Source organism: Acipenser ruthenus, chromosome 60 (genome assembly GCF_902713425.1).
Source record: "Acipenser ruthenus chromosome 60, fAciRut3.2 maternal haplotype, whole genome shotgun sequence".
Taxonomy (NCBI): Eukaryota; Metazoa; Chordata; class Actinopteri; order Acipenseriformes; family Acipenseridae; genus Acipenser; species Acipenser ruthenus.
The window spans coordinates 512,039-525,309 of NC_081248.1; the positions used below are offsets into that span (position 1 = coordinate 512,039).

At 42.6% G+C, this 13,271-nt stretch overlaps 1 protein-coding gene across 1 annotated transcript; it reads left to right on the forward strand.

The window, feature by feature from the left end:
• The first annotated feature begins 41 nt into the window (after window positions 1-41).
• LOC117962879 (TCF3 fusion partner homolog) lies at window positions 42-9,154 on the forward strand. The gene is made up of 6 exons (XM_059018562.1): window positions 42-333; window positions 3,128-3,354; window positions 4,477-4,547; window positions 6,192-6,261; window positions 7,166-7,315; window positions 7,724-9,154. Exons 1-6 carry the CDS (start codon window positions 246-248, stop codon window positions 7,817-7,819), a joined length of 702 nt encoding a protein of 233 aa, XP_058874545.1. The 5' UTR covers window positions 42-245; the 3' UTR covers window positions 7,820-9,154.
• The last annotated feature ends 4,117 nt before the right edge of the window (window positions 9,155-13,271 follow it).

Genomic DNA, 13,271 nt, shown 5'->3' on the forward strand with positions numbered 1-13,271 from the left:
TCAAGCAGTCATTAAACAGAAAGGAAGGAAGCTCGGTCCCGTGTCAGCCATTACGGCTCCACACTTTCAATAGGATAGACTCGATCACTTCCTCCGGTGTGGATCCACAATGGCGTTATGTTGACGATCCCTTTACACGCCGAGGACGACAATACAACGCGTCGAAAAGACAACTTGAAACAAAACGGAGGAAAAGAGCGACCGGATTTAAATATAACGAGTACATTTACACCGACGGTAGTTTCATGTGTAGTAGCTATGTGTGCTTAGCATTGTGTTTTAAAAAGGTAGACAGCGAGTGGTTTTCCGGTAGGATTTGCATTAACGGCACAGGTAGGTTCGATTTTACTGACAGTTCGTTTAAACTGGTGGAGTGTTTTTGGGGAGGTAGGTATGTTTTGAAATACGGACCAAAAATACTTTTCCCTTTAACTAAACTTCACAATTCCCCCCTTTCATTTTTCTAAATTTCAGGCCAGTAAGAGTTTCGATGTTATTAATCTGTAAAATGTTTGCATACTATATGAATAATACTTAATATTAACGTCCAGTGTTTACCTTTGGGATAGTGTTTCACATCCGCCCTGTTTTTGGACTCTGCTACTCTTGTACAGCGAAATACTGTACTGTTAAAATACCCGTGTAGTAATAATAATAATAATGTACATGCTCATTTGCATTTTATCAGCGTTAAAGTTTCGGTTTCCAAAAATGTAAAATCCTGCACGCGGTGTGCTTAAACTATTGGTCCTGTAGATAAATTATTTCTTAATTTAAGTGTCTTCAGTATCGAAGGACAGATCAGCCTGTTTCACAGCCTCAGTACAGTCCTCTGTTAAAAGCTGAGCCACTAAAGTGAACTCTTGTTTTGATTTACAAGAGCGTCGGTAACCCAGTCTTTAAACTCGTCATCTTTTCATTATAATCCCCTGTAGTGCAATGTAATGCACGCCTGTGTCACACGTGTCTCCATGTATCCGGAGAACCGCTTATCCGATTGTCAGGGAACTTGGTATTGACATTATTTATCTTACATTATTGAGAGTGTCAGACTCTGAGGACTATAGGGGCGTGTCTGTCTGTCCGTACATCCGTCTGTCTGTATGTCACACTTTTGCATATAAATCAAGCAATCAATCAATCAATCAGTCAGTCTTTATATAGCGGCTTTCTCAGTGGACCACCATCACAAAGCGCTTTACAAGATGCAGTAACAACAAGAAAATCCATCATACTTTAAATACAGAGAAATGCATAATACATGATATACAGTACAAAACAATGCATAATACATTCAGCAGTGTGGAGTAGTGGTTAGGGCTCTGGACTCTTGACCGGAGGGTCGTGGGTTCAATCCCAGGTGGGGGACACTGCTGCTGTACCCTTGAGCAAGGTACTTTACCTAGATTGCTCCAGTAAAAAAAATGAAAAAACTGTATAAATGGGTAATTGTGTGTAAAAATAATGTAATTGTATGTAAAAATAACGTGATATCTTGTAACAATTGTAAGTCGCCCTGGATAAGGGCGTCTGTTAAGAAATAAATTAATTCAATACAGTGGAAAGTGCATAATACATATAGTAATATAATACATGAAATAGTAGCAGCAACACAGCAGCTGATATATGTGGAGAAGCGGGTATCCGATTGTAAGGAGACTTGGTGTTAACGTTATTCAGCAGAAGATATTGAGAGGATCCGATTCTGATCATTGTGAAGGTTTCAGGTAGATTGCGCTTGCAAACCATAAGCATATAGAAATGACATTTTAGACATTAATAAATACAATTCTAAGCACTTTTTTTTTCAATATAGTACATTGACCGCCTTTATGAAAGCCTGTTCTAGGGATGGAAATAAGACTCCCGCTGCACAGCAGTTTCATCCATTACTGGTTTCACTGGGAGTTTAATAATCAGACACACCTGAGCTTGTTAGCTAGACACACTGGGGGCTGATCAAGCTGGTAGTAAAACCTGGACTGGGTGACACTGCTGTGCAATAGGAGTCTGATTACCAGCCCTGTCTTTCACCACCTTGACTCAAATGAGTTGTCGTCATACTCCTACCATTATTATTTCACTGTGTTAATAATGAGCAGAGGATGACATGAATGGAGCTGCAGAAACAGATTACTCGGATCGATCTCTCCACAGGTGAGGGTCACTGATGTCGATCAGGCTGATTCACCATTCAGAGTGAAACAAGTGAATTAGCAGCTGCTTGGGTTTGTGTGGATTGCTGTTCTTCACAGAGTCCAGGAAAGGCCGCGATCTTCACAAACCCAAGCAGTAGTTTCTCCAGTCTTCACTCTGAATGGTGAATCAGCTCGATCGACACCAGCGCCCCTCCCCTGAGTGTCAGCACCTGATTTCTGTGGATTCCAGTAATCATGTCATGTAGCACTAGACAGAGTCACCTGTTGTAAGCGACTCTGCAGCTGATGCATAGTTCACACACCCTAGTCTCTGTAAGTCACCTTGGATAAAGGCGTCTGCTAAATAAGAAAATAATAATAATAATAACAGAGGCAATCCAAATCTTTGAGAAAATATGCAAAAAAACTGAAATTTGCAGGAGATATTATTTTTTAGCAGACGCCCTTATCCAGGGCGACTTACAATTGTTACAAGATATCACATTATTTTTACATATAATTACCCATTTATACAGTTGGGTTTTTACTGGAGCAATCTAGGTAAAGTGCCTTGCTCAAGGGTACAGCAGCAGTGTCCCCCACCTGGGATTGAACCCACGACCCTCCGGTCAAGAGTCCAGAGCCCTAACCACTACTCCACACTGCTGCCCTTATCTGCAGTGTTCTGAGGAGCATCTTATGTGTTTAGTATTTGTACTAATAATGGCACATGAGACTTCTTCTTGGGTCACATGTTCAAAGCCTAAACTTCACTCTTTCATTAACTCCTGCTTTTTGAAGGAGACAAAACACCTGCTAATTTAACAAAACTAGAACAGAGTTAGATATTTCAGGTCACTTTAGCGCAGTCTGTTTCTGGTCATTATGATGACGATGTATATTTGGATTGTACATGCAACTGCCTCCCCTATATCAACATCGCCACACACTTCACGCCCGCGATAATAAACTGCGCTTGTTTTTCACAGGGACCATGATGGAAGACTTCTCTGACCTAGCCCTGCCCCCTCTGTTTGGAGGTCACATCCTGGAGGCGGAGCTGGAGACGGAGGGGGTGGAGTTTGTGGACGGGGGCGGAGTCTCGGAGAGCCAGGTGGAGGAGGAGTCCCAGGAGAGAGAGAGGAGGGAGAGCGAGAGAGAGAGAGACAGAAGGAAGTACTGCAACCTGAGCAGGAGGTGTAGAGAGATCGAACAGGTGAGAGAGAGAGAGATGAACTCGGGGATTGCTGGGGAACGTTCTCCAGAGCGAGAGAGAGAGATGAACTCGGGGATTGCTGGGAAACGTTCTCCGGAAGAGGATTCTATCTTCTAAACATGGCAGTGTATCCGGTTCACACTGTCACACACAGCAAACGAATGACGTGCTGTGGGAACAGGAAACCAGCACTGCTGCAGGAGGGAGCGTGATCTGGATACGCTGCGATTCTTAAAAGACATTGATTTTTCTCCTGGCGAATGCTTCCCTGTAAATGGAGAGAAACGTACTGGTCAGTTGTTTTGAGAGTCTGCAGTATGTTTAGAAATATAAGACTGGACACAGCACAGGTAACGTCATGCGCTTTTTGTAAACTTTGCAGGGGGTTCTGTAACACTTTAACTTGGCTTAAAGGTAGAATAAATAGGATGTACAGAATTCAATAATTCTATCGCCCAAGTAACATGTTCCATTCAGAGTTGAACTGTTTTCGTTGAGGTTGAAGAGTCAAGTAAAACTGTATCTCTCTAACTCCTCTCTCTCTCCCCCTTCACCCTGCTTTCCCCTCTCTCCCTCTCCCCCTCTCTGTCCCTCTCCCTTTCTCCTCTCTCACCCGCTCCTTCTACCTTTCCACCTCTCCCCACTCTCGATCTCTCTCTCCCCTGATCCCTCCCCTTCTACATCTCCCCTCTCTCCCTCTCCTCCCCTCTCTCCCTCTCCTCCCTCTCCCCCCTCTTCCTCTCTCTCCCCCCACTCCCTCTCTCTCCTCTCTCCCCCTTTCCCTCTCCCCCTCTCTCTCCCTCTCTCTCCCCTCTCCCTCTCTCTCCCCTCTCCCTCTCTCTCTCCATCTCCCCCTCTCTCTCACTCTCCCCCTCCCCCTCTCTCCCTCTCCCTCCTCTCCCCCTCCCCTCTTTCTCCCTCCCCTCTTTCTCCCTCTCTCCTCTCTCTCTCCCTCTCCCCTCTCCCTCCCCTCTCTTTCTCCCTCTCTCTCTCCCTCTCCCTCCTCTCCCCCTCCCCTCTCTTTCTCCCTCCCCTCCCCTCTCTCCCTCTCCCTCTCTCTTTCTCCTCTCCCCCTCCCCCTCCCCCTCTCTCCCTCCCCCTCTCCCTCTCTCTCTCTCCCAGGTGAATGAACGCACTCTCAATCGTCTTCACCAGGTGCAGAAGCTGAGCAGGCAGCTGAAGAAGGAGAGGCGGTCAGTGCGCTCCTGTTATTGCTTCATTGAAGCACTGCAGCAGAGCCTGTATATCCCATTGAACTGGTTCCGAGGGTCCATCGGATATGTGAAGATATCACCTCTCAGAGGGAGCTGGCACTCTGCAGCTCTGCACAAAAGTTTTGCATCACCTAGAATCTTAGTATTGAGACCTCGTTAAAAAAGACAACTATATGAATATAATTGAGATCTTTTATTTAACATCGTGTAATCAAGGAAACTACAGAACGATATTGAAAAAGTACCAGAAGATATAACAGTATATGGAAAACTACAAAGCAGTGTGTGATTCAATATGTTAACGTAACATCATTCAGCAGGTTTCATTGGGCTTTATGAAGCAAGATGCAGTGTGGAGTAGTGGTTAGGGCTCTGGACTCTTGACCGGAGGGTTGTGGGTTCAATCCCAGGTGGGGGACACTGCTTCTGTACCCTTGAGCAAGGTACTTTACCTAGATTGCTCCAGTAAAAACCCAACTGTATAAATGGGTAATTGTATGTAAAAATAATGTGATATCTTGTAACAATTGTAAGTCGCCCTGGATAAGGGCGTCTGCTAAGAAATAAATAATAATAATAATAATTAATTATTTGGGGCGATGCAAATCTTTTGGCCAGAGCGGTATGTAAGTCAATTTAAAAAACTGGACCTAGCTGTATGCTTTACTAACATTGTCAGGTACAGCAGTGTGTCTCAAACCCCACAGTACAGTACTGCACAGATACAAAGAAAATCAATGAAGTTATAAAACAAAGCCCTGTGATACAGGATGTGACAATTTACAAGACAGCTTGACCTCTTCCCAGACTCTCTCACTCTACGCCAAAATAATCCGACAGTTTTAAGTTTTTTTTCAACCGTGCTTGTTAACCCGAGACAGAAAAGACTACAAGAAAGCAGCTCTCACAAATCTTGTTTCAGCTTTTTAGCTGTCCGGTAATTATATGAATCCCTCACTTCCTTGGTTAAACTGGGCAGTCACGTGAAGTGACAGTATTCACAAAGTTAAAGTGAATTCCCAAACGCAATATCTCTTCTCTCTGAAACGGAATCCGTTCTGTCCTGCTAGCACTGAATGTGCTGTTTTAGACCCCTAATAAAATGTGCATTGATCAGTTTCCATCAGTACCGTTCAGCTGATAGCAGCAGCCTGTGTAAATGATACAAGCTAGGGGTCCATCAGTTACAGAGGGGATCGGATCGGACAGGATCTGCTGTAGTTTGTTTTTAAGTGTAGGGTACGAGGAGGTAAATTCAGATTTCTAATAAAGACGTTGTGTTAGAATTTGGAGTGTTTATCACTGCACTTGAAAACAAATCATCGCTCTTGTGCACCATTACTTTACAGACAAATACCTTGTTCCTGGCTGGATTTGTAATGGTTTGTGGTGATTATTGTCTTCCCATCTGACTTTTGACCATTTTTTCCATTGATTTCAGTGATGATTTCTCCTGATTTCTTCTCATTTTAGATGTTTTGATGATTCCTCCTGCTTTGAATTCTGTTGATTTCTCCTGGTTTCTTTTTTTGACCGTTTTCATGATTTGAACTCTGTTGATTTCTCTTGGTTTTCATGTGTGATGATTTCTCCTGATTTGAATTCTGATGATTTCTGTTTCAGGTTCTTGATGAAAACTCTGAATTCCTATGGAGATGATTACAGGAGCGCCCAGCTGACCTTTCTATTGGAGGTGAGATAGAGAGACAGCAGCTCAGTAATAACCCCAGAAAAGGGACCCCATTATTTGACCCCCCAAATTTAGAATGTCTAATGAAACAAATCTGCAAAACAAACACAGAAAAACAAGGGCACGTTGATCCCTATTCATGTCTTCATCACAGTCTCCCTTTACATGCAACCAATATTCCAAAATGTAAAATTCAAAGTTTACAAGAAGCGTGTGACGTTGCCTTTGCTCTGTCCTGTGTTGTCCATATCGTGTTGCCGACTCTTCTGAAAATTTTAACCACACATTATGGGTCGTAAGTCAACTGGGCAATATGGGCAGCAGTGTGGAGTAGTGGTTAGGGCTCTGGACTCTTGACCGGAGGGTCGTGGGTTCAATCCCAGGTGGGGGACACTGCTGCTGTACCCTTGAGCAAGGTACTTTACCTAGATTGCTCCAGTAAAAACCCAACTGTATAAATGGGGAATTGTATGTAAAAATAATGTGATATCTTGTAACAATTGTAAGTCGTCCTGGATAAGGGCGTCTGCTTAGAAATAAATAATAATAATAATAATATATTTCTCAACATTTACTCGGAGGAATTTTTCTAAGGATCGCGGTGGAGCCACTGTGAAGTTTAGAAGAAAAATTACCTTTCTCATGGCAAACGTTTGAGTAAAAAAAAAAAAATCATACCTTAGTTGATTTACCTGTAATGTGTGATTAAAAATATCAATTGAGAATATGCTGGAAATGCTGCCGTACGGACAACGCGAGGCACAGCAGAGGTAAGCTGACGTGTTTCTTATAAACACTGCAATGACAGATTTCGCACACGACAGAGAGCACACGGGAGATTGTAGGGGTCTGAGTTCCTGTCATGTGATTTGCTACGTTGAAGTTTCTCTCACTTTCTTTTAACTAGGAGGAGCTGAGTGGCACTGCTGACTCCGCCCACAGAGAGGAGGGGGAAGGACATGAAGAAGCTGCTGGCTCCTCCCCCTCCGCTCTCCTCCAATCAGCCTCCAGCAACAAGAGGAAACGGCACCGTGCAGCCAAGGAGAAAGAGGCGCAGGTAGGGAAGCAGTGCTGTCAATCTCTCAGGAAGGGATACAGTGCGTAATTCATCAGTGTAAATTCAGTGATGAGTGTTTCCACTTGAAGTCTTTCTCAGTGTCTTCAATTTCTACTAAAACTGATATTCATTCAAATTGTCTAGATGAATATCAAATTCAGCTTTACCGTACTGGGACTGTTTATCATATAGGAATGTCTGACACTAGCGAAATTATAGCAAGATGTATTAGGTGAGAATCACTGGAATTATTGTGAACTTTCAGGAGTCCACAGTTTTCAGTTGTATTGGAAAATTAATCATAATACACACGTCATGTGATGTTAAATAATCAAAAAAAGACACCTAAATTAATTAACCCTGCTAATAACCCTCTCTCTCCCCCCTCTCCCTCTCCCCCCTCTCCAGCTGGAAGGAGAGATGTCATCTCACTCTGAAACTCATGTCTCTGGGTACTGCAGTGGCAGCAGCCCGACTCAAAGGACCCCTTCAGACTTCCCCTAGCCCGACTCAAAGGACCCCTTCAGACTTCCCCTAGCCCGACTCAAAGGACCCCTTCAGACTTCCCCTAGCCCGACTCAAAGGACCCCTTCAGACTTCCCCTAGCCCGACTCAAAGGACCCCTTCAGACTTCCCCTAGCCCGACTCAAAGGACCCCTTCAGACTTCCCCTAGCCCGACTCAAAGGACCCCTTCAGACTTCCCCTAGCCCGACTCAAAGGACCCCTTCAGACTTCCCCCAGCCCGACTCAAAGGACCCCTTCAGACTTCCCCTAGCCCGACTCAAAGGACCCCTTCAGACTTCCCCTAGCCCGGCTCAAAGGACCCCTTCGGACTTCCCCCAGCCCGACTCAAAGGACCCCTTCAGACTTCCCCCAGCCCGACTCAAAGGACCCCTTCAGACTTCCCCTAGCCCGACTCAAAGGACCCCTTCAGACTTCCCCTAGCCCGACTCAAAGGACCCCTTCAGACTTCCCCCAGCCCGAACCGGCCTCAACTGCAATGGCCAAAAGTTTTGCATTACCTAGAATTTTAGGATTGAGATATTAATTTAAAAACAATATCTATAGGAACAGAATTTAGATATTTTATTGCACATTATGTAATAGTAGTATTTTATGTTAGATTTCAAAATGTCACACTTTTCATTTTTTATCAGTTCTTCATTAAGTAGAACTACAAAACGGTGTGCAATTCAATATGTTAAAGAAACATTATTCAGCAGGTTTCATTCGACTTTATGAAACAAAATGAGTTCATTCTATAGGGTGGGGATGCAATACTTTTGGCCAGAGCTGTGCAGCTGCAGCCCCTGATCACAGGGATCAGATACACTGTGCCGGGTCAGCAGGGCTGGGGTCTGCCCCGGGCTTCAGAACCGCCCTGAATCGAGAACATTTCAGTGATCGAGAGCCAGGAGCTGAAGGATTCCTCCCGTACGCTGCGTGGACAGCTTAGTGACCCTACAGACTTGAATCCCTGCTGTGATAAGAAGTGTGGTCAGCGTTCAGAACCCCCTGCAGGGTTCACAAGACACACGTCGCTTTACCTCTGCTGTGTCCCCTGTTGTCTGCATCACAGTCTATCATTTTTAGTTTTGATATTTTTTATTCACACTTCATTGGTAAATAAATTAGGGAGTTTTGTTTTTCAACTTGGAAAGTTTGCCAAGAGAAACTTTTTCTTTTTCTTTTAAGAAATGGCGGTGTGTCCAGTTGGTGCTCCCTCCTGCAACAAGGCTGACACCCTGACTGAAAAGAGTGGTGCATTGTGGGAGCGTGATCTGGAAACACTGCGGTCCTTGGAATTGTTCAAACTCAATAAAACATTCTCAGCTGTGCACTTTTGACAGAAGCAAGTCTTTTTTATAAAACACCTGGAACTACACAGCCATGCTTTCAGATAGTGTTCCAGTTCCTTGGTTATTCCACCAGGAGAGTGGAAGTCCCCACCCCCTTCGCTAACTTCCTGTCATTAACCAACCAGCTGCTCCCCCTGTTGACTGACATGCTTTCAGCCAGTAGCATGACCCAGGAGACGCTGCTGAGGTGAAAATGACCCGGGAATTACAGAGAGATTGTGTGAGAGTAAGGCGTGGGAACGTTCTTTAACCTAGTGAGAGTACCAGATATTTACAATACAAATACATGTTTGCTATTAAAAAAAGACCTATATAGTGTTAAAGCATGGCAGCTACACAGTGTGATACAAATGAGAAAGGACGACCAACATGAAATCCTGTATTTACTCAAATTTATGTCGCACTCCCAAATCCGAAGATGAAAAAATAAAAAAGGACCCTGAATACAAGTCGCATTTAACTCTTAATGAAAAAAAAAACCACAATAATTAGCAGTTAAATTGCTTTTTAATTTCTAGGTGCCAGCGTGTAACACTGTATTACCGTACATGAGAGCATCAGAGTAAGTAATTTACTATATTAGAAATGTGAAAAGGAAACAGACACAGTGCAGTGCTTACAGTATTGAACGGCAGTCCTGGCAGTTTACAGCAGCTGGAAAAGAGCAAATTACTTTGAACTATTTCAGCCAGTTTTATTCTCCTTTGTCCAAAATGACTTCCTGTCACGTTCGCAAGCAAACATAGCCTTTCGATTGCATCTCCATCTCCTGAGACACACGTCTCAGACGCCCCAAATTCACACTCTGCTGCCCGCTTTCCCTTCAGCAAACAAGGTGACCTTTCTTTTAAAATCGGCATCGTAAAATGTGATATGGAAACAGTAGGCACTTCTGTGTGGAAAATGTTAGACCGCGTTGTGCTTTATTTGGGCATCTTAAACAACTTCTAAACCGTCTCGTGCATTTTACCGTTTGTGGCTGCGTGTTCCTTTTCTCTTACAATTTTAAATGAATTGCAGGTGTGGCCTATTCAAGTCGTCCATTAAATTAGACCTAGAAATTTGGCTATCTTGACAATTTTCCAAGATTTTCAGTGACAGTGGTTTGATTTCATACGCACGACACATCGCTGTCTCAAAGAAGCGATGGGGTGCTCGGATACGTGTGCCCACTACTGCATAGTGTTTCTGTATAGAGTACGTAATGATAATTAAACATATCCTTCTTTTTTTCAATGAAAACCTGTTGTGTCTTTGCTTCTTTCATATCAATCCCAGAATACAGCTGCGTGCCGAGTAGGGAGCCAGTACTTCGAAGCGTGGGGTCTGTATCACAGGGAAAGCTGTGATCCCAAGGTGTCCACGTCTTGGGACATGTCCGTGCATTGAGAGTCTTCATGGGAAACCTCAGCTTTGATCATGCAGCAGTTTATGTACATTTTAAACTTCCTTTCTATTGATGCACATGGACACACAAACTGTTGACAGTTAGGAGAAAGTGGGAAAGAGATGCTGGTATTGTTAATGTATAGGTGGTTTAGTCCCCAAAATAAACAAGAAAAAAGTTGTTTGCAGTCCAGTTTGTTGACATTTGCACAACCCTGCTGTAAGTTCAAGCAACTGGGAATTAGGAACCAGTACATACAATCAAACAAGCTTGTATGTACACAACAATAGATTCAGATAGGAGTGTACACAACAACAGGTACATATTGTAATACAAACTTCATGCACTTCTATGAAATGTTATCAGAATCTGAAACATATAGTACTGTCAAAAAAAATACTAATCACAATCTCAAGGTAAATACAGCTCTTACCTCCATAAAACAAACACTGATCAATTCTGAACAATGTAATGCTGCAGTCCTGTCTGTAGCTGTATTTATTAATGTATAGTTTTTATAGTTTAAAAAACCCAAAACAACTACCTGAAATGTGTTCTAACCTGATAATAATAATAATAATAATAATAATAATAATAATGTGTTGATATTTTCCTCTAAGTACTGTATTGGAGGGTGTGTGCTTGTTAGACTGTAAACGCGGGTTATATAATAAAACCACCATCTGAAATACGTGGGCCTACTGCACACTTATATTTTTAATTTTCATTTTTAAACATATTTAGATTTTTTTTACAAAAAAAATTTAATTATACAATGATCTTTCTAATCGACTGATTCTTCGCTTGCAGTGCGCGGTGCTCATGCGGTGCTGATGTTGCTACAGAAATCGAGCTAGAATCCGGTCGCTACGCAACCGTTTCCAAGAACACCGGGCGAGGGCGTGGTTGGTTTGTTGGAGCGGATGAGTGACAACGGCGGTAAGCCAATAGGGAGACAGGCAGTGGAGTATGGGCGGAAACTCTCAGTCGCATCAATTTCAAACAGACAAGGAGGCGAATTTGTTTACAAGGAGCAGGAGCACAGATTCGTTTTGGGTTTTAATATCCATTTGAAATAATTTGATTAACCAGATAATGTAGCCCGATTTATGCCAACGGTTTGATTTGAATTTTAGGATTTTAACACAATTTCACCCGCAAATGCTGCCAAAAGGCTAATTATTTATATATATGTGTGTGTGTTTGCCTTGGTCACTAATTACAAAAGTGTTAGAATCGGTATGTACACAAATCTGTATACTTTTATTATTATTAGTTTATTTAGCAGACGCCTTTATCCAAGGCGACTTACAGAGACTCGGGTGTGTGAACTATGCATCAGCTGCAGAGTCACTTACAACTACATCTCACCCGAAAGACGGAGCACAAGGAGGTGAAGTGACTTGCTCAGGGTTACACAATGAATCAGTGGCTGAGGTGGGATTTGAACCGGGGACCTCCTGGTTACAAGCCCTTTTCTTTAACCACTGGACCACACAGCCTCCTATGCAAAAATATATATACAGCAGTTAGGTTTGTGTATAATAATAATAATAATAATAATAATAATAATAATAATAATAATAATACAGTGTCTGAGAGCTTCCTATTTAGTGAGGTTGGGCAGCGGTATTTAGACCCAGCAAGGTCTGAATTAATTTAACTCTGAAATGCCCAAGCTTTTTTTTAAAAATGAGAAAATCTACTCTTTTTGTGAAACTACAGCTCTGGCCAAAAGTGTTGCATCCCCCTATTAAATGAACTAGTGTTGCTTCATAAAGTTGAATGAAACCTGCTGAATAATGTTACATTAACATATTGAATTACACACCGCTTTGTAGTCTTCCATATACTTAACAAAAATCAATAGGGTCTAGTGCTATATATTATAAAGACATTTCAGAGGGCTGTATCACATCAAATATCAGGGTCTAGTGCTATATATTATAAAGACATTTCAGAGGGCTGGATCAGATCAATATCAGGGTCTAGTGCTATATATTATAAAGACATTTCAGAGGGCTGTATCACATCAGATATCAGGGTCTAGTGCTATATATTATAAAGACATTTCAGAGGGCTGTATCACATCAGATATCAGGGTCTAGTGCTATATATTATAAAGACATTTCAGAGGGCTGTATCACATCAGATATCAGGGTCTAGTGCTATATATTATAAAGACTTTTCAGAGGGCTGGATCGCATCACTATCAGGGTCTAGTGCTATATATTATAAAGACATTTCAGAGGGCTGGATCGCATCAATATCAGGGTCTAGCGCTGTATATTATAAAGACATTTCAGAGGGCTGGATCGCATCGATATCAGGGTCTAGCGCTGTATATTATAAAGACATTTCAGAGGGCTGGATCGCATCAATATCAGGGTCTAGTGCTATATATTATAAAGACATTTCAGAGGGCTGCATCGCATCAATATCAGGGTCTAGCGCTGTATATTATAAAGACATTTCAGAGGGCTGGATCGCATCGATATCAGGGTCTAGCGCTGTATATTATAAAGACATTTCAGAGGGCTGGATCGCATCAATATCAGGGTCTAGTGCTATATATTATAAATACATTTCAGAGGGCTGGATCGCATCAATATCAGGGTCTAGCGCTGTATATTATAAAGACATTTCAGAGGGCTGGATCGCATCAATATCAGGGTCTAGTGCTATATATTATAAATACATTTCAGAGGG